Below are 23,797 nucleotides of genomic sequence, written 5' to 3' on the forward strand. Positions count from 1 at the left end.
ATTTTAAAGTGGCCTTTTATTGTCCCTAGCACAAGGTGCACCTGTGTAATGATCATGCTGTTATAATCAGCTACTTGATATGCCATACCTGTCAGGTGGATGGATTATTTTGTCTAAGGATAAATGCTCATTAACAGGGACATAAATAAGAAATAAGCTTTTTGTGTGTATGGAGCATTTATGGAATACATTTTTTCAGCTCATGAAACATGGGACCAACACTTTACATGTTGCATTTATATTGTTGTTCAGTGTATTTTCTTTACTATGGCAAATAGCCATATGTGTAAACAGTGTGGAATAATCCACAATTTCTCTGCCAAAAGGAGAACATTTAATGTCCATCTGGAAATGAATCCATCTCAGCATTTAGCCAACTATCAAATGTCAACTTGTGTCCATTTTATGCAACTGCTGATGTCAGAATGGCTTGTTCATTATTGCAATGTGTGGTTCTAATCACTTATTTTAATAGGACACATTAGATGTTATTTGGATGTCAAATAATCACATCTCTTTCTGGCACGCTGCCTCTTAAGTGTTTATGCTGACTACAACCAGCAGATGGCACTTGAGACAAATTACTAAAAACTCCACCAGTAAAAAAACAACAAAAAATAAATAGGACATTTAAATCATGATGGTTTTTTACACACCATTCCCAGCTGTGTATGTGAGCAGCAAAAGCAGCAGCAGCCTCAGTGGCAACCAACTGCATGGCAGATCCTGGCTTTTGTATGTCACTTCAGGCTTGTCCTTTCCTTTCTGATGTGTTATATTGTATTTGTTATGGATCCTGCCAAGGCAGCAGCTACTCTTCCTAAGGTCCAAAATAAGGCAGTTATACAGTACCAATCAAAAGTTTGGACACACCTACTCATTCAAGGGTTTTTCTTTTTTTGTACTATTTGCTACATTGTAGAATAATATTGAAGACATCATGAAATAACACAAATTAATCATGTAGTAACCAAAAAGGTGTTAATCAAATCAAAATATATTTTAGATTCTTCAAAGTAGCCACCCTTTGCCTTGATGACAGCTTTTCACACTCTTGGCATTCACTCAACCAGCTTCATGAGGAATGCTTTTGAAGGAGTTCCCACATATCCTGAGCACTTATTGGCTGCTTTTCCTTCACTCTGCAGTCCAACTCAACCCAAACCATCTAATTTGGGTTGAGGTCAGGTGATTGAGGAGGCCAGGTCATCTGATGCAGCACTGCACAACTGTCTTTCTTGGTTAAATAGCCTTTGCACAGCCTGGAGGTGTGTTTTGGGTCATTGTCCTGTTGAAAAACAAATAGTCCCACTAAGCGCAACCCAGATGGGATGGCGTATCGCTGCAGAATGCTGTGGTAGCCATGCTGATTAAGTGTGCCTTGAATTCTAAATAAATCTGACACACCTTGATATGTTTCACCTGTCTTTGTGGTTGTCTCCAACCCCTCCAGGTGTCGCCCATCTGCTCCATTATCCCCTGTATATTCATACCTGTGCTCTCTGTTTGTCTGTTGCCAGTTCGTCTTGTCTCGTCAAGCGTATCAGCGTTTTTCCCGTACCCCAGTTTTCTCGTTTTCCCGGTTTTTACCATTATGCCTGTCCTGACCCTGAGCCTGCCTGCTGTTCTGTACCTTGTGACACTGCCCTGGATTACTGACCTCTGCCTGCCATTGACCTGTCGTTTGCCTGCCCCCTGTTTTTGTAATAAACTTCTGTTACTCTGAACTGTCTGCATCTGGGTCTTATCCTGAGGTCTGATAAAATCACTGACAGTATGACCAGCAAAGCACCCCCACACCTTCACACCTCCTCCTTCTTGCTTCACGGTGGGAACCACACATGCGGAGATCATCTGTTCACCCACTCTGCGTCTCACAAAGACATGGTGGTTGGAACCAAAAATCTCAAATTCTGACTCTTCAGACCAAAAGACAGATTTCCACTGGTCTAATGTCCATTGCTTGTTTCTTGGCCCAAGCAAGTCTCTTCTTCTTATTGGTGTCCTTTAGTAGTGTTTTCTTTGCAGCAATTCGATCATGAAGGCCTGATTCACACAGTCTCCTCTGAACAGTTGATATTGATGTGTCTGTTACTTGAACTCTGTGAAGCATTTATTTGGGCTGCCATTTCTGAGACTGGTAAATCGAATGAACCTATCATCTGCATCTTCCTTTCCTGTGTCGATCCTCATGAGAGTCAGTTTCATCACTGCGCTTGATGGTTTTTGCGACTGCACTTGAAGAAACTTTCAAAGTTCATGATGACTTCATGTCTTAATGTAATGATGGACTATTTGCCATAATATGGTCTTGGTCTTTTACCAAAATTTACCAAATCTTCTGTATACCACTCCTACTTACCATTTCTCCAAAAAGTTTGATCATTGTCCCCATGTGCAGTTGCAAACTGTAGTCTGGCTTTTTTAATTGCCGTTTTTGAGCAGTGGCTTCTTCCTTGATGCCTTTCAGGTAATTTTTTAAACATTTTACCTTTATTTAACTAGGCAAGTCAGTTAAGAACAAATTCTTATTTTCAATGACGGCCTAGGAACAGTGGGTTAACTGCCTGTTCAGGGGCAGAACGACTGATGTCCGACCTTGTCAGCTCAGGGGTTTGAACTTGCAACCTTACGGTTACTAGTCCAACGCTCTAACCACTAGGCTACCCTGCCGCCCCATGTCGATTTAAGACTCGTTTTACTGTGGATAGAGATACTTTTGTATCTGTTTCCTCCAGCATCTTCACAAGGTCCTTTGCTGTTGATTTGCACCAAAGTACATTTTCGCACCAAAGTACATTCCTCTCTAGGAGACAGATCGCGTCTCCTTTCTGAGCGGTATGACGGCTGTCTGATGGTGTTAATACTTGCGTACTATTGTTTGTACAGATGAACGTGGTAACTTCAGGCTTTTGGAAATTACTCCCAAGGATGAACCAGACTTGTGAAGGTCTACATTTTTTTCTGAGGTCTTGGCTGATTTCTTTTGATTTTCCCATTATGTCAAGCAAAGAGGCACTGAGTTTGAAGGTAGGCCTTGAAAAACATCCACAGGTACACCTCCAATTCACTCAAATGATGTCAATTAGCCTATCAGAAGCTTCTAAAGCCATGACGTCATTTTCTGGCACAGTCGACTTAGTGTATGTAAAATTCTGACCCACTGGAATTGTGATACAGTGAATTATAAGTGAAATAATCTGTCTGTAAACAATTGTTGATAAAATTACTTGTGTCATGCCCAAAGTAGATGTCCCAGCTGTCTTTCCAAAACTATAGTTTGTTAACAAGAAATTTGTGGAGGAGTTGAAAAACAAGTTTTAATGACTCCAACCTAAGTGTATGTCAACTTCCGACTTCAACTGTACATGCACATACCCACATATATATATATAAACATTCATACATAAAACACATATATATATATACATACATACACATACATATGCACATATATACACATTTTTTGGAGTATACCTTCCTTTTCTATTCCCCGTAAACCCAACCACCGCTCCCCAAATTGAAGTAAACTAATAAACAATAACACTTAGGCTTCTACTTCCAGCATATACATACTAAACACATTTTATAGACACAATCTATTTTACAATAGTTCTATTTTGTTTGTTTTTAGTCCTGGCCTTCCTCTATTTCTGAGGTCCACCCAGTGCGATTTCTATTTGCCATACATTTTTCAATTGTGCTGTGATGCTTCACAAATTACTGAACCTTTCTATTCTCATAGTTTCTGAAGATTGTAAATTAAAGATAAACATTTTGTTAAAATAATTATTATATTATTGATCGATTGACTATGACTTTTCAAATCACCAAGTACTGCTATCTGCAGCGTTAGCGCTAGGTAAGTATTGCAATTCTTCAGCCGTTCCTGGACCTGTGACCAAAAACGAGCTACACATCGACAGTAACAAAATAAAATAACAAAATAAAGGTGTTTTATCAATTAGTATATTTGAGTTTAACCACAATATTTGTTGTATTATTTGTTCTGCCTTTTCAGGTGGATTAAACTGAAATTGCAACCAACTTTCTATGGCTTGTTTAAAAAAGAACGATATTTTGGCGATGTTTTCAAATAACCGAAAGTGAGCGGTTGTAATCTGAATAAAGGGATAATGGCCATTCTTGAAACATGGGGTGTGTAACGAGTGCGCTGAGAGTCGGGATGCAAGTTCAAGGAGTGAAACCATTTAATTCATAAATGAACAAAACAAGAAACACAAACAGCGCACCGACATGAAACAGGAACAGAAACAACAACAACAATAACGACTGGGAATGAAACCAAAGGGAGTGACATATACAGTGGGGCGAACAAGTATTTGATACACTGCCGATTTTGCATATTTTCCTACTTACAAAGCATGTATAGATCTGTAATTTTTATCATAGGTACACTTCAACTGTGAGAGACGGAATCTAAAACAAAAATCCAGAAAATCACATTGTATGATTTTTAAGTAATTAATTTGCATTTTATTGCATGACATAAGTATTTGATCACCTACCAACCAGTAATAATTCCGGCTCTCACAGACCTGTTAGTTTTTCTTTAAGAAACCCTCCTGCTCTCCACTCATTACCTGTATTAACTGCACCTGTTTGAACTCGTTACCTGTATAAAAGAAACCTGTCCACACACTCAATCAAACAGACTCCAACCTCTCCACAATGGCCAAGACCAGGGAGCTATGTAAGGACATCAGGGATAAAATTGTAGACCTGCACAAGGCTGGGATGGGCTACAGGACAATAGGCAAGCAGCTTGGTGAGAAGACAACAACTGTTGGCGTAATTATTAGAATGGAAGAAGTTCAAGATGACGGTCAATCACCCTTGGTCTGGGGCTCCATGCAAGATCTCACCTCATGGGGCATCATGAGGAAGGTGAGGGATCAGCCCAGAACTACACGGCATGACCTGGTCAATGATCTGAAAAGAGCTGGGACCACAGTCTCAAAGAAAACCATTAGTAACACACTAACCCGTCATGGATTAAAATCCTGCAGCGCACGCAAGGTCCCCCTGCTCAAGCCAGCGCATGTCCAGGCCCGTCTGAAGTTTGCCAATTACCATCTGGATGATCCAGAGGAGGAATGGGAGAAGGTCATGTGGTCTGATGTGACAAAAATAGAGATTTTTGGTCTAAACTCCACTTGCCGTGTTTGGAGGAAGAAGAAGGATGAGTACAACCCCAAGAACACCATCCCAACCGTGAAACATGGAGGTGGAAACATCATTCTTTGGGGATGCTTTTCTGCAAAGGGGACAGGTCGACTGCACCGTATTGAAGGGAGGATGGATGGGGCCATGTATCGCGAGATCTTGGCCAACAACCTCCTTCCCTCAGTAAGAGCATTGAAGATGGGTCGTGGCTGGGTCTTCCAGCATGACAACAACCCGAAACACACAGCCAGGGTAACTAAGGAGTGGATCCGTAAGAAGCATCTCAAGGTCCTGGAGTGGCCTAGCCAGTCTCCAGACCTGAACCAAATAGAAAATATTTGGAGGGAGCTGAAAGTCCGTATTGCCCAGCGACTGACGGATTTCAGAAGAAAGTTATTTGTTTCTTGCCATTTTGAACCTGTAATCGAACCCACAAATGCTGATGCTCCAGATACTCAACTAGTCTAAAGAAGGCCAGTTTTATTGCTTCTTTAATCAGGATGACAGTTTTCAGCCGTGCTAACAGAATTGCAAAATTATTTTCTAATGATCAATTAGCCTTTTAAAATGATAAACTTGCATTAGCTAACACAACGTGGGACGGCAAGGTAGCCTAGTGGTTAGAGCGTTGGACTAGTAACCAAAAGGTTGCAAGATCAAACCCCTGTACAAATCTGTCGTTCTTCCCCTGAACAAGACAGTTGACCCACTGTTCCTAGGCCATCATTGAAAATAAGAATTTGTTCTTAACTGACTTGCCTAGTAAAATAAAGGTTAAATTAAACATGCCATTGGAATACGGTGACCTTTGCTGATAATGGGCATATGTAGATTTTTAATAAAAAATCTGCCTTTTAAGCTACAATAGTCATTTACAATGTCTACACTGTATTTTCTGAACTATTTGATGTTATTTTAATGGGCAAAAAAATTGCTATTCTTTCAAAAACAAGGACATTTCTAAGTGACCCCAAACTTTAGTGTGTACATTTTCAAGAAGTGTGGATCATCATTATATGGACCTTATAGGTTAATGAGCCATATCTGTGTATGGCCCAATAACAAATTTAACATCATCCATCTACCTTGAGGATCTGTTTGGACAATGTGCACATTTGGATCAAAATAATGGCTAATTATTATCATCACCCCTTTTGAGTTTCTTTCCCCATGGGAGAAGTATATTTGGCCCCCCCCAGTCCTTTTTCCACACAACTCCATCTAAAATTGTTTCCTGTAAACAATAGATATTATATTCCTTCTCTTTTAGCCAGGTAAATACTGATCGTCTTTTCTTATTATCTGCTGAGCCTTTACAATTATAACTAGCTACACTTATTTAATGAGACACAAGTTTAAATTCTATTCATCATAATATATGTTTATAATCGTACTATTAAGAAGTAACATGATGATTGAGTGTCTATGCAGCTGTACCATGATATTTGCATTGCTACTAAGTAAAGGGTCACTACTTTGAAGAATCTCAAATATAAAATATATTTTGATTTGTTTGGTTACTACATGATTCCATATATGTTATTTCATAGTTTTGATGTCTTCACTATTATTCTACAATGTAGAAAATAGTAAAAATAAAGAAAAACCCTTGAATGAGTAGGTGTGTCCAAACTTTTGAATGTTACTATACATTTGAAAAACATTACAATACAAAACATTCGTAACAAATTTCACAACATATTAAGTGTGTTTTTTTGTGATTATGCTGTATGTTATAGTGTCACTCAATTAGTGAGATTCAACCTTAAAAAGGGTATGAATTTGTCATGTATACAGCACAAATAAGGAGCCCTTGCCGGCTATATCTCTAAGTATTGATGTGAGTAGGAAGCAATAATAGATTTAAGCATAGCAGCGGGAAGTAAGGGTGCCCCCCAGCACCCCCACCTCTAAACATCTTCCTGCGGCCAGCCATGCCTCTAAGTGTCTCTGAGTGTCTTTATCTGACTCAACTCTTTTGTCACAGCTATCTCACTCAACATTACATACAAGTGTTCATTTCCTGTAGATGAATCATCATCAATAACGTCTTTGGTTATCAAATGACTCTCTGACTGGAGCCTGCATGCATGGGGTTAGTAGGCCGGGGATGAGGGTGTACAGATTTACAGACATGTAACAGTGAGGTTAAGTGTTCCTGTCGTGTACCTCCTCTCTCTGCTCATACTGGCTGATGATGTGTTTGAGTTTGTCTGCCAGGTTGGTGTTCTCCGAACACAGCTTGTTGTTGCGGTTACTGTGCTGCTCGATCTGAGCCTGGATGTCTGTCAGCGTGCTCTGGAAGTGAGTGGTGATCTCTCTGCGCTTCTCCTCATCCTCACGACAACGCGCAAGGGTCTCCTCCTGAGGGAGAGGGATGGGGAGAGGGAGAGAGAGAGAGATACATTCAGACTTTAGTCAACCTCCAACACAACCCTCTCATAAAGTTGCTGGGGTCAGGTTTGTGAAATGCCAGTTTCCAGACTTAGCTTACTGAGAAGCAAGCCAAGCATTGCCAGAGTTTCTATATTAAGACATGGCTGTTTATTTTACAAATGACACAGGCGTAAGCTCCCACATGGGAAATGTAACTCAATTCAACCTGCAGCTAAGTGCTCAAAGACAGAGCTCCTACCACTGAAGTAGCAAAGCACATTAACGCCACTCCTCCTCAGACTCTGCTACCAGATGACAAGACATGATGTTCCACATTGAACAGCTGTCACATTCCCATTCAAATCGGCACATTTTGATTCACTTTGCATGTACTAACAATGTTCATTTTTGCATAATGATTGCTGCATATCAATCGTTTATACCCAATAGTCAAATGATAACCCTAACTCTACTTCCAACCTGATTTCCTTTTGACATTGAAATGTGAAGATGTTAGAAGGAAAGAGATGGATGTGTCAAGGCTTTAGAGCTCTAGCCCATCAGGGGAGGGCCGCGCCCATCCTCTGCTTGTGCCTCTGAGCCTTTTTCTCTTGCCTTTGATTTATAGTCGAAGGGCAGATGCCACAATAGACCAATGAGACCATCCCTCTTGTCAGAGAGCCACGACACCGGTGCCCTGTGTCTGAGGGGTCTCCTCCCAAGGCCTGAGTGTGAATCACACACACACTAATACACACACACGGCGCAGTGTGGCAGTGAGAGACAACAGAGGTCCTCCAAGTGTAGAGAGACGGGGTGTCCAATTACCTCCCCAGGGGAGAAGAACAGGAGATGAAATACGTCCCCGAGGTTGTGTAAGTGGTACACAATAGACAGGATACTGATCCAGTGAAAAAGGTCAATTTGTTTACAGATCATTGAGCATTATGCCATTAATGACCAATAGGGTGATTTATAAATGATTCATAAACAAATCAAATGCCAATTTAATCATACTGTGTACATAATTGTTGGCTGTGAATCAAAGAATACGTGAAACTGGGTTCAGTGATGCTGAATTAAGGGATAAACGTAATCAAAACCGGAGATTTAGCTGAAGAGGTTTCACATTAAGAGAACTAACAGCAGTGGCAACACAATATAAATCTTTGATTATGCTAAACCTGCAACCTTTGCTTAAGCATGTGGCCAAATTAGGTAGTGCTATTGGTCATGGACTTTCTTTGAAACCTTACAGACAAACTGCTTATAATGGGATGACAAAACATGTGTCAATCTATTATTTATAGATGTAACAGGACACTCAAGCATGTAAGGGCTAATTGAGCTATGACCCTCTCACATTGAGAGCACTCTGACTCAGGGAAGAGAGTCAAGGCCTTTTGGAAGTGGCCCCTTTAGCCATCTAACTTTTAGAATGAAAATACCAGTAGTTTAAGAAACAAAATCAAATGTGCAGTGGACAGTAACATTTTCTCTCTCCTGCATTTGATGTCCTATTTCACTCATCAAGTCTATTTGAGTTTCAATACTCACAGCTACCAACAGTGAGACATCAATAGATCAGTTGATTAAACATACAGTAAGAGGCTGGTAGATTGTTGCTCTGCTCCCCTGCTGTGTATTGGAGTCAACTAAAGGTTGACTCCAATACAGGAACAGTTTGTACATACAGTACCAGTCAAAAGTTTGGACACACCTACTCATTCAATGTTTTTTCTTTATATTTTACTATTTTCTACATTGTAGATTAATAGTGAAGACATCAAAACTATGAAATAACATATATGAAATCATGTTGTTACCAAAAAGTGTTAAACAAATCAAAATATATTTGAGATTCTTCAAAGTAGCCACCCTTTGCCTTGATGACCTACATTGGCCCTTCTTTGGCCCTTCGTGTTAACAATCCTCCAGACGAGCTTCAATGCCATACAACTCTCCTTCCGTGGCCTCCAACTGCTCTTAAATGCAAGTAAAACTAAATGCATGCTCTTCAACTGATCGTTGCAAGCACCTGCCCACCCGTCTATTATCACTACTCTGGACGGTTCTGACTTAGAATATGTGGACAACTACAAATACCCAGGTGTCTGGTTAGACTGTAAACTCTCCTTCCAGGCTCACATTAAAACTCTCCAATCCAAAATTAGAATCGGCTTCCTATTTCGCAACAAAGCATCCTTCACACATGCTGCCAAACATACCCTCATAAAACGGACTATCTTACCGATCCTTGACTTCGGCAATGTCATTTACAAAATAGCCTCCAACACTCTACTCAGCAAATTGGATGTAGTCTTTCACAGTGCCATCCATTTTGTCACCAAAGCCCCATATACTACCCACCACTGCGACCTGTATGCTCTTGTTGTCTGGCCCTCGCTTCATATTCGTCGCCAAACCAACTGGCTCCAGGTCATCTATAAGTCTTTTATTGGTAAAGCCCCGCCTTATTTCAGCTCACTGGTCACCATAGCAGCACCCACCCGTAGCACACGCTCCAGCAGGTATAGTTCACTGGTCATCCCCAAAGCCAACTGGCCACCTTTCCTTCCAGTTGTCTGCTGCCAATGACTGGAACGAATTGCAAAAATCACTGAAGCTGGAGACTCATATCTCCCTCACTAACTTTAAGCATCAGCTGTCAGAGCAGCTTACAGATCATTGCACCTGTACATAGCCCATCTGTAATTAGCCCACCCAACTACCTCATCCCCATATTGTTATTTATTTGTTTTGCTCCTTTGCACCCCAGTATCTCTACTTGCACATTCATGTTCTGCACATCTATCACTCCAGTGTTTAATAGATAAATTGTAATTATTTTGCCACTACGCCCTATTTATTGCCTTACCTCCCTAATCTTACTTAATTTGCACACACTCTATATAGACCTTTCTATTGTGTTATTGACTGTACGTTTGTTTATTCCATGTGTAACTCTGTGTTGTTTGTGTCGCACTGCTTTGCTTAATCTTGGCCAGGTCGCAGTTGTAAATGAGAACTTGTTCTCAACTGGCCTACCTGGTTAAATAAAGGTGAAATATATATATATATATTTTTTTTAAATGACAGCTTTGCACACTCGTGGCATTCTCTCAAACAGCTTTATGAGGTCATCATCTGGAATGCATTTCAATTAACAGGTGTGCCTTGTTAAAAATGAATTTAATCAGTTGTGTTGTGACAAGGTAGGGGTGGTATACAGAAGATAGCCATATTTGGAAAAAGACCAAGTCCATATTATGGCAAGAACATAATGACAGAGAAACGACAGTCCATCATTACTTTAAGACATGAAGGTCAGTCAATCCTGGAAAATGTCAAATGTTAGCATTTCTTCAAGTGCAGTCGCAAAAACCATCAAGCGCTATGATGAGACTGGCTCTCATGAGGACCGACACAGGAACAGAAGACCCAGAGTTACCTCTGCTGCAGAGGATAAGTTCATTAGAGTTAACTGGGCCTCAGATTTCAGCCAAAATAAATGCTTCACATAGTTCAAGTAACAGACACATCTCAACATCAACTGCTCAGAGGAGACTACTTGAATCCGGCCTTCGTGGTCGAATTGCTGCAAAGAAAACACTACTAAAGGACACCAATAATAAGAAGCGAATTGATTGGGCCAAGAAACACAAGCAATGGACATTAAACCGGTGGAAATCTGTCCTTTTGTCTGAAGAGTCCAAATTTGAGTTTTTTGGTTCCAACTGCTATGTCTTTGTGAGACGCAGAGTAGGTGAATGGATGATCTCTGCATGTGTGGTTCCCACCGTGAAGCATGAAGGAGGAGGTGTGATGGTGTGGGGGTGCTTTGCTGGTCACACTGTCTGTGATTTATTTAGATTTCAAGGCACATTTAACCAGCATGGCTACCACAGCATTCTGCAGCAATACGCCATCCCATCTAGTTTGCGCTTAGTGGGACTATCATTTGTCTTTCAACAGGACAATGACCCAACACACCTCCAGGCCATGATGGTATGAAGGCCAGATTGGGAATTTAGCCATGACACTGGGGTTAAGTAGAACTTTCTACTTTGAAGAATCTCAAATATAAAATATATTTTGATTTGTTTATAACACTTTATTGCTTACTACATGATTCTACATATGTTATTTCATAGTGTTGATGTCTTCACTATTATTCTACAATGTAGAAAATAGTAAAAATAAAGAAATACTCTTGAATGAGTAGGTCTGTCCAAACCTTTGACTGGTACTGTATATTAAGACATTTTGTAGCATTTTTGTTCATTTTGGTCTTTGGTAAGAGTTTTCGGCTGTTCATACACACAAACAATGTTCTCAAGGCAAGCTGAAGTTTGGAGCCAAAGTCTACGCCATTTCATCTGTCATTGGTCAACAGTAGGGATTCGTCAATTAAGTGTTTGTTGTCATTCAATGATAGACAACTCATTTTCATGCACATTTTGTTCACCTGAGGAATACTGCACCAAACATCTTAGTTAGATATGTAAAATTGCACGACTAAGATCTCCTCTGTGAAAACGTCAAAATTAATGACAGATTTCTTGAGTTATTTTAGAGCTGAGCAGTGAGCATCAACCCACCTTCAGGGTCTTGAACCCATAATGTCGAGTAGATTAGTGTAGTGATGGAGCCGAACAGTTATCACCCACCTTGAGGGTCTTGTTGTGCCTCTGGAGTTCCCTGCAGAGGCCCTCCAGTTTGCTGTGGGCCAGGATGGCTCTGCTGTGCTCGTACTGGAGCTGGTCCCTCTCCTTCCCCATGTGGCCCTGCTTCTTCTGAAGGAACCTCAGCTGCTTCTGCTCCCCTCGACGCTCCTCCAGCTGTGGACCATGCAGACAGATGTGACATATACATTGCACTGCCTTTCAGCCTCTGCCCTCTGTTCAGACTTGGGCTGTCTAAGCTGCTTTTGGCTAACAACCGACTGGGTGACTAAAATAATAAAAACATGTCCTAAGAGGATTTGGTATGGCTGGGTGGGTAGATGGGTATATATTTGTTTCATCTCGACATCTCTTTAGGTTTGTCTCTTTCTTTTTCCTGGTGATACTATGCACTGTATATGTAGGAACTGTCCAATTACTACACATGAAGTAGACTGGTAGGCGATGTCTTTGGTAATATTATTCAAAATGCCTAGTGTTCCTGATGTTGCCTTGTTGAGTAATTACAGAGCCATGTTGTAGCTAGCTGTCTTATTATGGAATATGGCCTTTGCGTTCATATTCGCCTTTGCAGCCAGAGGCGCAGAATATTTAGGTCATCACGGTACGAGACTGAACCACTTTCAAGATCTCACTAGGCACTCTCTGTTTTCCCTGTTGATTCATGTGTGCTTTTATTTGTTTCCTTTTAACTTTCCCTGGTCTGTTTTATTGCTGCTGGTTCCTGCTGTGCTGAAAGACTCTACTCTCTGGTGTGCTGATAGAGGGGAGAAGAGAACACTCACCAGTTCGGCATACTTCTTGAGTAGAGCATCCAGTTTCTCTTCTGGCGTGCACAGCTTGTTCAAACTTTGCATTAGAAGCGTGCCCTCCTTTCCTGTGTGGATAGAGAGAAATCATGTAGTGTTTGTTTCCATTTGGACAGGCACTAGAAAAAGAAAGATGAAAAAAGGCCAACAGGGATCATTCTATAAATGGTTTCAAAATAAATACTTTTCTGAAGCAATTTCCCCTGCATGAAAGCTCTTGCATCTTGACACCTATGGCTTTGGAAAAGCAAATAAAATCAAATGGCTGAAAATGCGTAACCAAGATTTGTATTACCCTCTGTTGCTGGCCTGGTTTCATGTTGAGGCAAAGAAACTATCTCCAACATCTGCTATTGGTTAGAAAATACACTTTGTGTTGCTCTGAAGCAGGCCTCTCCCCATAACTTGTGTAACCTGTCCTCAAAACACAGTCTGAACATGGCACAACCTGGATGGATGTTGAGATACAATAACATGACACTTAACATGTCTACTTGTTCCTTTGTGGATAAGCAGTCATGATTTTAAATGATCTTGCCCACTTATACAGTAAGTCTTAGATTCAAAAGAAGATGAAGGAATGCATCCTCTGACTATATAATAATAATTTGGTGGATGCTTATATTTGTTCTATTTCAAACATTTACAAGTGTGTATTATACGCATGTGTGAATTTGATTTATTTTTTTGCATATCCCAACTCCCCCTGAGAGTAGGGTCATGGCCATGGTCTTCCATTGTTAACAGTGACTCCTGAGCAATTAAGGTTAAGTGCCTTGCTTAAGTGCACATTGACAAATGTTTCACCTTGTCAGCTCAGGGATTCAAACGAGCAACCTTTCAGTTACTGGCCCAACACTCTAACTGCTAGGCTACTTGCCACCCCATTTACAGTGAACAAAAATATAAACACATGTAAAGTGTGTTGGTCCCATGTTTCAGGACAGAAATTAAATATCTCATAAATGTTCCATACAAAAGCTTATTTCTTTCAAATTTTGTTCACACATTTGTTTACATCCCTGTTAGTGAGCATTTCCCCTTTGCCAAGATAATCCATCCACTGGACAGGTGTGGCATATCAAGAAGCTGATTAAACTGCATGATCATAACACAGGTGCACCTTGTGCCGGGGACAGTAGAGGGCCACTCTAAAATTGTCAGTTTTGTCACGCAACACGTCACAGATGTCTCAAGATTTGAGGGAGCGTGCAATAGGCATGCTGACTGCAGGAATGTCCACCAATTTAAATGCACAAAGATGCCGCAACGAGATCCTGAGGCCCATTGTGAGGCCCATTTGTTTAAGGTATCTGTAATCAACAGATGCATATCTGTATTTCCAGTAATGTGAAATCCATAGATTAGGGCCTAATGAATTTATTTTCATTGATTGATGTCCTTAAATGAACTGTAACAGTAAAATCTTTGAAATTGTCGCATGTTGCGTTCATATTTTTGTTCAGTATATATTTGAAGTCAATGAAAACTATTCTTAAGCGCGATATACATCATTATGTATCCAATAATTTATTTTAACACATGTTCTGTCAATTGAATGCTTGTTGAGTGGTAACTAGAATACCTCCTCTTGTCTATCTCATTAGCACACTGCCCCGTCTTTGCGCTCACAGATACTGTTGTCGGACAACAACAGATTATAGCATAGCTGTGTTGAAATACAAAACCATTCTGCTGCTGAATGTAAGGTTGTGGGACTTGACTATGTTTTCTAAATATATCAAAGTGTTAATGTTGTCTTTAAAAACAAAACTGCACAATCCAAGTAATGCATGAGGAAAACAAAACATTGACCTCCCTAAATCCACCTACCTAAGCCTTTCAGCAACTTCTTTGCATCCTTGCCCGTGCTGGTGTTCTTGGCGGCTGTGACTTCATCAGCTTCCTCTCCGCTTGCCTCCTCTTCCACCTTATCCGTTTCCAGGATGATGCACTGTTTCTCTATCAGGCTGGCTGCGGAGCCATAGGTGTTGATAATTTCATCCAGCCGATGACCAAACTCCTCCATGGGGTCCATGTGCTGGCCCTCCTGGGGTAGAGGGACCGGGGTCTCTGCTGTGACTGGGGACGGTGGTGGAGTCACACTGGTCTGGGCTGGGATGACCTCTGCAACAGACTGGACGTTGATCTCCATTCTCACAGATGTGGCTGAGAGGGGACAGAGATATAGGATGTTAGATGTCCTGTATATACAAAAGTCTGTGGACACCACTTCAAATTAGTGGATATTTCAGCCACACTCGTGGCTGACAGGTGTATAAAATCGAGCACACAGCCATGAAATCTCCATAGACAAACATTGGCAATAGAATGGCCTTACTGAAGAGCTCAGTGACTTTCAATGTGGCACTCTCATAGGATGCCACCTTTCCAACAAGTCAGTTCGCCAAATTGCTGCACTCGTAGAGCTGCCCCCGTCAACTGTAAGTGCTATTATTGAAGTGGAAACATCTAGGAGCAACAACGGCTCACACAAGCTCACAAAATGGGACCACCGAGTGAATTTAACATGTAAAAATCGTCTGCAACACTCGCTACCGAGTTCCAAACTGCCCCCAGAAGCAACGTCAGCACAAGAACCATTGGTCGGGAGCTTCATGAAATGGGTTTCCATGGCCGAGCAGCTTAAGATAACCATGCACAATGCCAAGTGTCAGCTGGAGTGGTGTAAAGTTTGCCGCCATTGGACTCTGGAGAAGTGGAAACACGTTCTTTGGAGTGATGAATCACACTTCACGATCTGGCAGTCTGACAGACAAATCTGGGTTTGGCGGATGCCTGGAGAACACTACCTGCCCAAATCATAGTGCCAACTGTAAAGTTTGGTGGAGGAGGAATAATGGTCTGGGGCTGTTTTTCACGGTTTGGGCTAAGCCCCATAGTTCCAGTAAAGGGAAATCTTAACATTACAGCAATGACATTCTCAAAGATTCTGTGCTTCTAACTTTGTGACAATAGTTTGGGAAAGGCCCTTTCCTGTTTCAGCATGACAATGCCCCCGTGCACAAAGTGAGGTCCATACAGAATTGTTTGTCAAGGTCGGTGTGGAAGAACTTGACTGGCCTGCACAGAGCCCTGACCTCAACCCCATCAAACACCTTTGGAATGAATTGGAACGCAGACTGTGAGCCATGCCTAGTCGCCCAACATCAGTGGCCGACCTCCCTAATGCGCTTGTGGCTGAATGGAAACCGAAAGTCCCCGCAGCAATGTTCCAGCATCTAGCGGAAAGCCTTCCCAGAAGAGTGCAGGCTGCTATAGCAGTAAAGGGAGGACCAACCCCATATTAATGCCCATGATTTTGGAATGAGATGTTCGATGAGCAGGTGTCCACATAATTTTGGTAAGGTAGTGTACTACTACCCATGTGGCAGATACGGAGACACATTAGAAAACTAACAAAAAAACGGACAACTATACTAATAATACTAACTATACTAAAAAGGTACCTGTGTAATAGTGGTGCACGGGATGACTCATATCCGCCGGGTGGACGGTTTTAGGGTCATTCAGGTTTGAATAAAGAGAAGCAATGCCTTTAAAAAAATCCATAAATGTATAATTATTGTGCAATTTATATAGGCTTCATTGAGGCTTTTCTTTCACTATTTTAGGCTATCTGGTATTAGTGCATAAGCCTAAACTTCAGGGCTGTAAACGCATCAAATAGCCTACACAGACAATCTCCAAATAATGCTTTTGAGAACGGGTAGAAAAACTTAACGTCAATCGCAGGCAAAACGGACATTGTCCAAGTTTAATTCAATAAAACAAAAGCTGGGAAAGGAGAGTTGAAAATAATGAGAAGGGAGGGCCAGAAAAGTAATGTTTGTAAAATATTTGGTGAAGTGGTAAAAGAGGATGAAAGCCTTGCCAGCGCTATGTTATGTCATGATTGTGAGGCGCTAAACAAATCTGACAGTCACAAGACGGGACTTCAAATAGGCCTATGGCATGTCAAGGGAACAGTAGCATACTGTTTAGATTGGTTAAATGAAAACTGAAATATGGCATTGACTAATCAGAATAACCTACTGTTTTTCTGGCAAACTCCAAAGTCCTCTGATAGTACTAGCCCCGTGCCAATCGACATCCCTGTGTTTTGAGAGAAATGGCTGAGTTTGACAGGTAGCCTATTGCTCATGGTTTGAGCATGAAAACAATAACTGATTTGATGATAAGGACAGATGCTTTGAGACGAGAAGCAAGTACAGGGAGTGAACATTTAATTAATAAACAGACATAAAATAGGACAGAAGAGCGTCTGGACATGAAAAACATAATGACATTAATGCTGACACGGGGATGAAACAGAGGAACAGACAGATATAAGGAAGGCAATCAAAATGGGAAGGAGTACAGGTGAGTCCAATGAAGCGCTAATGCGCGTAATTAAGGTGACAGGTGTGCGTAATGATGGGCAGTCTGTCCCCTTTGAGCGCCAGGGAGGGGGAGCGGGGGCAGGCGTGATACCTGGGCGAGGCGTAGAAGCCCAATGAGCCGACTGAGGCATGGGAGGCTGATGATCCAGCTGAGGCGTGAAAGCCTGACGAGCCGGCTGAGGCATGACGTGGGATGGGAACCTGCCGAGGCAACCGAGGCAAGAAAACCTCTCGAGCCAGCTAAGGCGTGGAAGCCCGACGAGCCAACTGAGGCCCCCCGGCTCCATCGGCAGTGGCTCCCGGACCCGACGTTACCAATAAAAACAAAAGCAAAAACTCCCTGATGCTTCAAATTGTGGTGTCAGCATTCTGTGAGGACAGGCACTTGGAGACGAGAAGCAAGTATAGGGAGTGAACATTTAATTAATAAACATATATGAAGCAGGACAGGAGAGCTTCTGGACATAAAAAACATTAATGCTGACACGGGTATGAAACAGAGGAACAGACAGATATAGGGAAGGCAATCAAAACGTGAAGGAGTACAGGTGAGTCCAATCAAGCGCTGATGCACGTTAAGAAGGTGACATGTGCGTAAAATGATGGGCAGCCTGGCGCCCTCGAGTGCCAGGAAGGGGGAGCGGGAGCAGGCATGACATCGATCAATTTAATGAAGTGCATAGCCTACAGTTGATGTCGGAAGTTGACATACACTTAGGTTGGAGTCATTAAAACTCATTTTTCAACCACTCCACAAATTTCTTGTTAACAAACTATAGTTTTGGCAAGTCGGTTAGGACATCTACTTTGGGCATGACACAAGTAATTTTTCCAACAATTATTTACAGACAGATTATTTCACTTATAATTCACTGTATCACAATTCCAGTGGGTCAGAAGTTTACATACACTAAGTTGAATGTGCGTTTAAACAGCTTGAAAATTTTTTAAAAAATGATGTCATGGCTTTAGAAGCTTCTGATAGGCTAATTGACATAATTTGAGTCAATTGGAGGTGTACCTGTGGATATATTTCAAGACCTACCTTCAAACTCAGTGCCTCTTTGCTTGACATCATGGGAAAATCAAAAGAAATCAGCCAAGACCTCAGAAAAAAATGTAGACCTCCACAAGTCTGGTTCTTCCTTGGGAGCAATTTCCAAACGCCTGAAGGTACAACGTTCATCTGTACAAACAATAGTACTCAAGTATAAACACCATGTGACCACGCAGCCGTCATACAGTGCAGGAAGGAGACATGTTCTGTCTCCTAGAGATGAACGTACTTTGGTGCGAAAAGTGCAAATCAATCCCAGAACAACAGCAAAGGACCTTGTGAAGATGCTGGAGGAAACAGGTACAAAAGTATCTCTATCCACAGTAAAACGAGTCCTATATCGACATAATCTGAAAGGCCGCTCAGCAAGGAAGAAGCCACTGCTCCAAAACCGCCATAGAAAAGCCAGACTACTGTTTGCAACTGCACATGGGACAAAGATCGTACTTTTTGGAGAAATGTCCTCTGGTCTGATGAAACAAAAATAAAATTGTTTGGCCATAATGACCATCATTATGTTTGGAGGAAAAAGCGGGAGGCTTGCAAGCCGAAGAACACCATCCCAACAGTGAAGCACAGGGTGGGTGCTTTGCTGCAGGAGGGACTGGTGCACTTCACAAAATAGATGGCATTATGATGTAGGAAAATGATGTGGATATATTGAGGCAACATCTCAAGACATCAGTCAGGAAGTTAAAGCTTGGTCGCAAATTAGTCTTCCAAATGGACAATGACCCCAAGCATACTTCCAAAGTTGTGGCAAAATGGCTTAAGGACAACAAAGTCAAGGTATTGGAGATGCTATCACAAAGCCCTGACCTCAATCCTATAGAAAATTTGTGGGCAGAACTGAAAAAAGCTTGTGCGAACAAGGAGGGCTACAAACCTGTCAGGAATGGTGAAGTTTAAATGTGACTTTAAATGTATTTTTGCTAAGGTGTATGTAAACTTCCGACTTCAACTGTATATATAAAGGGCGTACATGTATACACTTTCACGTTTAATGCGAATAAATTGAATATCCCCAAATGCATCATAAAGAAATATTGAGCCTATTTAATGCAACCCTTGCTGTTAATAGATCGCAAATCAGCATACAACAGAGCTAAATGTTTTGAACAAGTTCACTTTCTCATCCATAGCCTAAAAACGCACATCAAGTGCAAGTTAGCTCTTTACATCACATCTTAAGGCTGGGGGCATTTAGAATGTCATCTACTGAGGATAGCTAAAATATCCTAATGATTATGATCACACTTCCCCAAAAAAAAAATAATATTGGGACACCATACCAAAGAGGGTTTGGTATGGTTTAGAAATGTAATAATAACTCATGCAGAATTAAGCATTTCTTGCAGTAAAATGATGCACCAAATGTAGGCTAAATTTGGACTTGGGAACAGGAGTGGAGGAATATGATTTCTTTATTTCTGCATCATGAGAGAATGCATTGCCCAGTTGGTGCTGTCTTTATCATAAAAGCTGATTTCAACCATGTGAAATATGCATCAAAGCTGAACTGAAACCTTATCAGAAACCTTTTTTTGTCATCCGCGAACGATGACAGAGAACTTTACCTAAGTCAACTAGATTGAAGAATTCATTCTATGGCAACCAAAGATAAGCTATATGTATCTAATTATAGACAAGTTGACTATCAAATAGCCTACCAAAATGTCAGAAATTATAAGCAGAAACAAATCTAAATCAGGGAGCAACAACAAATTCTGCACCCCTTGTCATAAAATCGTTCTGCAGTCTTTGACTGTGCACATTTTCAGGTCAGGCATGGGTGTGGGCCTCAGATTTTCACTTTAACACATATAGTCAAGCAGTTGCTGATGGGTTATTAGCAATTGTAGGCAGGTGCGCGTGACCGCTATCTGTGTTTTTTATGACATTTTTTATTGAACCTTTATTTAACCAGGCAATTCAGTTAAGAACAAATTCTTATTTTCAATGACGGCCTAGGAACAGTGGGTTAACTGCCTGCTCAGGGGCAGAATGACAGATTTGTACCTTGTCAGCTCAGGAATTTGAACTTGCAACCTTCCAGTTACTAGTCCAACGCTCTAACCACTAGGCTACCCTGCCGCCCCAATGATGTCCTACCAAAAGACAAAAACCTCCTGCGGGGACGGGGGCAGAGATATATATTTTTTTTATATAGGACAAAACACACATCACAACACTACATAAAGCTACATAAAGAGAGACCTAAGACAACAACATAGCACGGCAGTAACACATGACAACACAGCATGGTAGCAACACAACATGACAACAACATGGTAGCAACAAATGGCATCAGCACAAAACGTGGTACAAACATTATTGGGCACAGACAACAATGCATCACGCGAAGCAGCCACAACTGTCAGTAAGAGTGTCCATGATTGAGTCCAGTTTTAGTGTTTTTTTTCAGCTTGTTCCAGTCGCTAGCTGCAGCGAACTGAAAAGAAGAGCAACCCAGGGATGTGTGTGCTTTGGGGACCTTTAACAGAATGTGACTGGCAGAACAGGTGTTTTATGTGGAGGATGAGGGCCGCGGCAGGTATCTCAGATAGGGGGGAGTGAGGCCCTAGAGGGTTTTAGAATAGGCATCAACCAGTGGATCTTGCGACAGGTATACAGTGGGTTTTGCGACTGGTATGATGTGTCCTATAAGGAGCATTGGTGGCAAATCTGATGGCCGAATGGTAAAGAACATCTAGCCGCTCGAGAGCACCTTTACCTGCCAATCTATCAATTACGTCTCAGTAATCTAGTATGGGTAGGATGGTCATCTAAATAAGGGTTAGTTTGGCAGCTGGGGTAAAAGAGGAGTGATTACCATAGAGGAAACCAAGTCTAGATTTAACCTTAGCCTGCAGTTTTGATATGTGCTGAGAGAAGGACAGTGTACCGTCTAGCCATACTCCCAAGTATTTGTATAAGCTCTAAACCCTCAGAGGTGGTAATCACACCGGTGGGGAGAGGGGCATTCTTCTTACCAAACCACATAACCTTTGTTTTGGAGGTGTTCAGAACAAGGTTAAGGGGAGAGAAAGCTTTCGGACACTAAGAAAGCTGTGTTGTAGAGCGTTTAACACAACATCCGGGGAGGGGCCAGCTGAGTATAAGACTGTATCATCTGCATATAAATGGATGAGAGAGCTTCGTACTGCCTGAGCTATGTTTTTGATGTAAATTGAGAAGAGCGTGGGGCCTAGGATTGAGCCTTGGGGTACTCCATTGGTGACAGGCAGTGACTGAGACAGCAGATGTTCTGACTTTATACACTGCACTCTTTGAGAGAGGTAGTTAGCAAACCAGGCCAAAGACCCCTCAGAGACACCAATACTCCTTAGCCGGCCCAGAAGAATGGAATGGTTTACCGTATCAAAAGCTTTGGCCAAGTCAATAAAAATAGCAGCACAATATTTCTTAGAATCAACAGCAATGGTGACCTGTGTACCACTTGCTTAAATCTAAAACAAAATCTCCAAACTGCAATATCTCTTTGTTAATCTAAAAGATGAACATTTTCTGAAAGAAAACTCAGAAATGTACATTTGTAATATTTAATCTGATGTTTAAGCTTCTCTTAGACCGAATACTAGGTATAGTATTAATTCTCAGTAAAGTAACTTTCAGTCTGATGCATGTGGAACAAATCACTGTGGGTGGTGAAAAATAGCACAAAACCCAATAGCCTGTCAGGAGTTAGGAAACAATACCAATGTGAGGATTTAAATCTGCCCTGTCACAAATAGACCTCAGGCCCAGCAGCCTCCCTTCCCACTTCTCTATTTGATTTAATACAGAATTAATTTAAAGCATCCAGAGGTTGTTTATCCCTCAGCTCTATTGCTACATGACTGCTCCCTGCTTATCAGGATAAAATTAGCCCTAGTCCCCCCCCCCCCCCTGCAGCCCCTTTCCCTCTCCCACCCTCCCTGCTTCCAGCGGGCAGGCACATGGCACCTGTTCCGAGGCCTCACTCTATTTTAGGAGCCTCTAAATATGGTCAAGCTATTTGTTATTCCAGCCACGTATCTGTTGATGTCGATGACGGCACTTTTAATGTAGAAGTGTGAAAAACGCAGTTGACATTATGTTCTAAATGTCTACATTATTCGTTGTTAGCTGATAAAACATCTGATGAGATGACATATATATTTTTAAAGACAATGTGTTTCAGTTGATGATTTTGAATAGATCATAACCTCCTCTGATAATGTTGAATAAACAACACAAATCAAAAAAAACACTGAATAATTCAGTGCGACTTCAGACCAAACTAACACAGGAGAATACTTCACCACCAACTCAATTCACCATAATGATACAGAATAGTTAGCTTTACACTACATAAGTTACACATGTCACACTAGCACAACACATTTGTCACTATAATCCGAAGGTAACGCCAAAGACAACTCATCAACTTTGTCACCACACATCATGAAGCGGTGTTTTACTAATCATCAGAACTAAACAGGGCAGATAGACATAGCTCAAAGAAAAGTCCACCAAAAACTCAAACTTGACATAGAATTTCTGTACCTGAACAGTGTGTAAAAGTGTTTGGGAAATCCACTTACCAGGTCCAGGGGATAGAAAGAGAAAAGTGAAGAGGGTCCAACAGGACTCTGGTGACTGAGGCAACAGCTGTGACAGGCAAGCCCCTCAAAATAACTTCCTGCAACTCAACTCTGCTCACATCAAGTGGAGAAGCTGTCAGCGTATGGGGGGCCACAATAATAGCCTTTCTGATCAGGCTTTGCTGGAGGGCAGCTCAAAGGCCCACCCTTGCCTGTCCTTCCTGGAATCTCCAGGGGCTGTTTTTAAAGAAAGGTTTGGTGCAGTTTTACCGTGCAAGTTTGGATTGTCTGGTTATTATAGCTCTTGTTTAGGGCACTGAGTTTTTCCTGACCATGTCACATAGATGGCTCATAACTAGGGCCCAGTTTTTCTATATATACAAAAGTATTTGGACACCCCTTCAAATTAGTGGATTCGGCTATTTCAGCCACACTCATTGCTGATAGGTGTTTAACATCGAGCACACAGCCACGCAATCACCATAGACAAACATTGGCAATAGAATGGCCTTACTGAAGAGCTCAGTGACTTTCAACGTGGCACCGTCATAGGGTGCCACCTTTCTAACAAGTTAGTTTGTCAAATTTCGCCTTGCTAGAGCTACCCCAGTCAACTGTAAGTGGAACACCTAGGAGCAACAACGGCACAGACGTGAAGTGGTAGGCCACACAAGTTCACAGAAGGGGACAGCCG

The 23,797-nt window shown here is 41.6% G+C and overlaps 1 protein-coding gene across 4 annotated transcripts in view; it reads right to left on the reverse strand.

Annotated features, from left to right (window-relative positions):
* Nucleotides 1–23,321, reverse strand: part of txlnba (taxilin beta a) — a 29,257-nt gene extending 5,936 nt beyond the window's left edge. For 2 of the 4 annotated variants that reach the window (XM_090242948.1, XM_090242947.1), the window contains exons 1-5: nucleotides 18,506–18,646; nucleotides 14,891–15,226; nucleotides 13,034–13,125; nucleotides 12,234–12,404; nucleotides 7,357–7,551 (exon numbers count right to left, since the gene is read on the reverse strand). In XM_090242948.1, the coding sequence (XP_090099074.1) occupies nucleotides 7,357–7,551; nucleotides 12,234–12,404; nucleotides 13,034–13,125; nucleotides 14,891–15,212 (780 nt within the window). In that variant the 5' untranslated portion in view covers nucleotides 15,213–15,226; nucleotides 18,506–18,646. Of the gene's footprint in view, nucleotides 1–7,356; nucleotides 7,552–12,233; nucleotides 12,405–13,033; nucleotides 13,126–14,890; nucleotides 15,227–18,505; nucleotides 18,647–23,103 lie in introns of those variants that run through there. The other 2 variants (XM_090242946.1, XM_090242945.1) reach the window with 2 other exon arrangements.
* Nucleotides 23,322–23,797: the final 476 nt, after the last annotated feature.

Source organism: Oncorhynchus mykiss, chromosome 8 (genome assembly GCF_057628025.1).
Source record: "Oncorhynchus mykiss isolate SJ-2025 chromosome 8, ASM5762802v1, whole genome shotgun sequence".
Taxonomy (NCBI): Eukaryota; Metazoa; Chordata; class Actinopteri; order Salmoniformes; family Salmonidae; genus Oncorhynchus; species Oncorhynchus mykiss.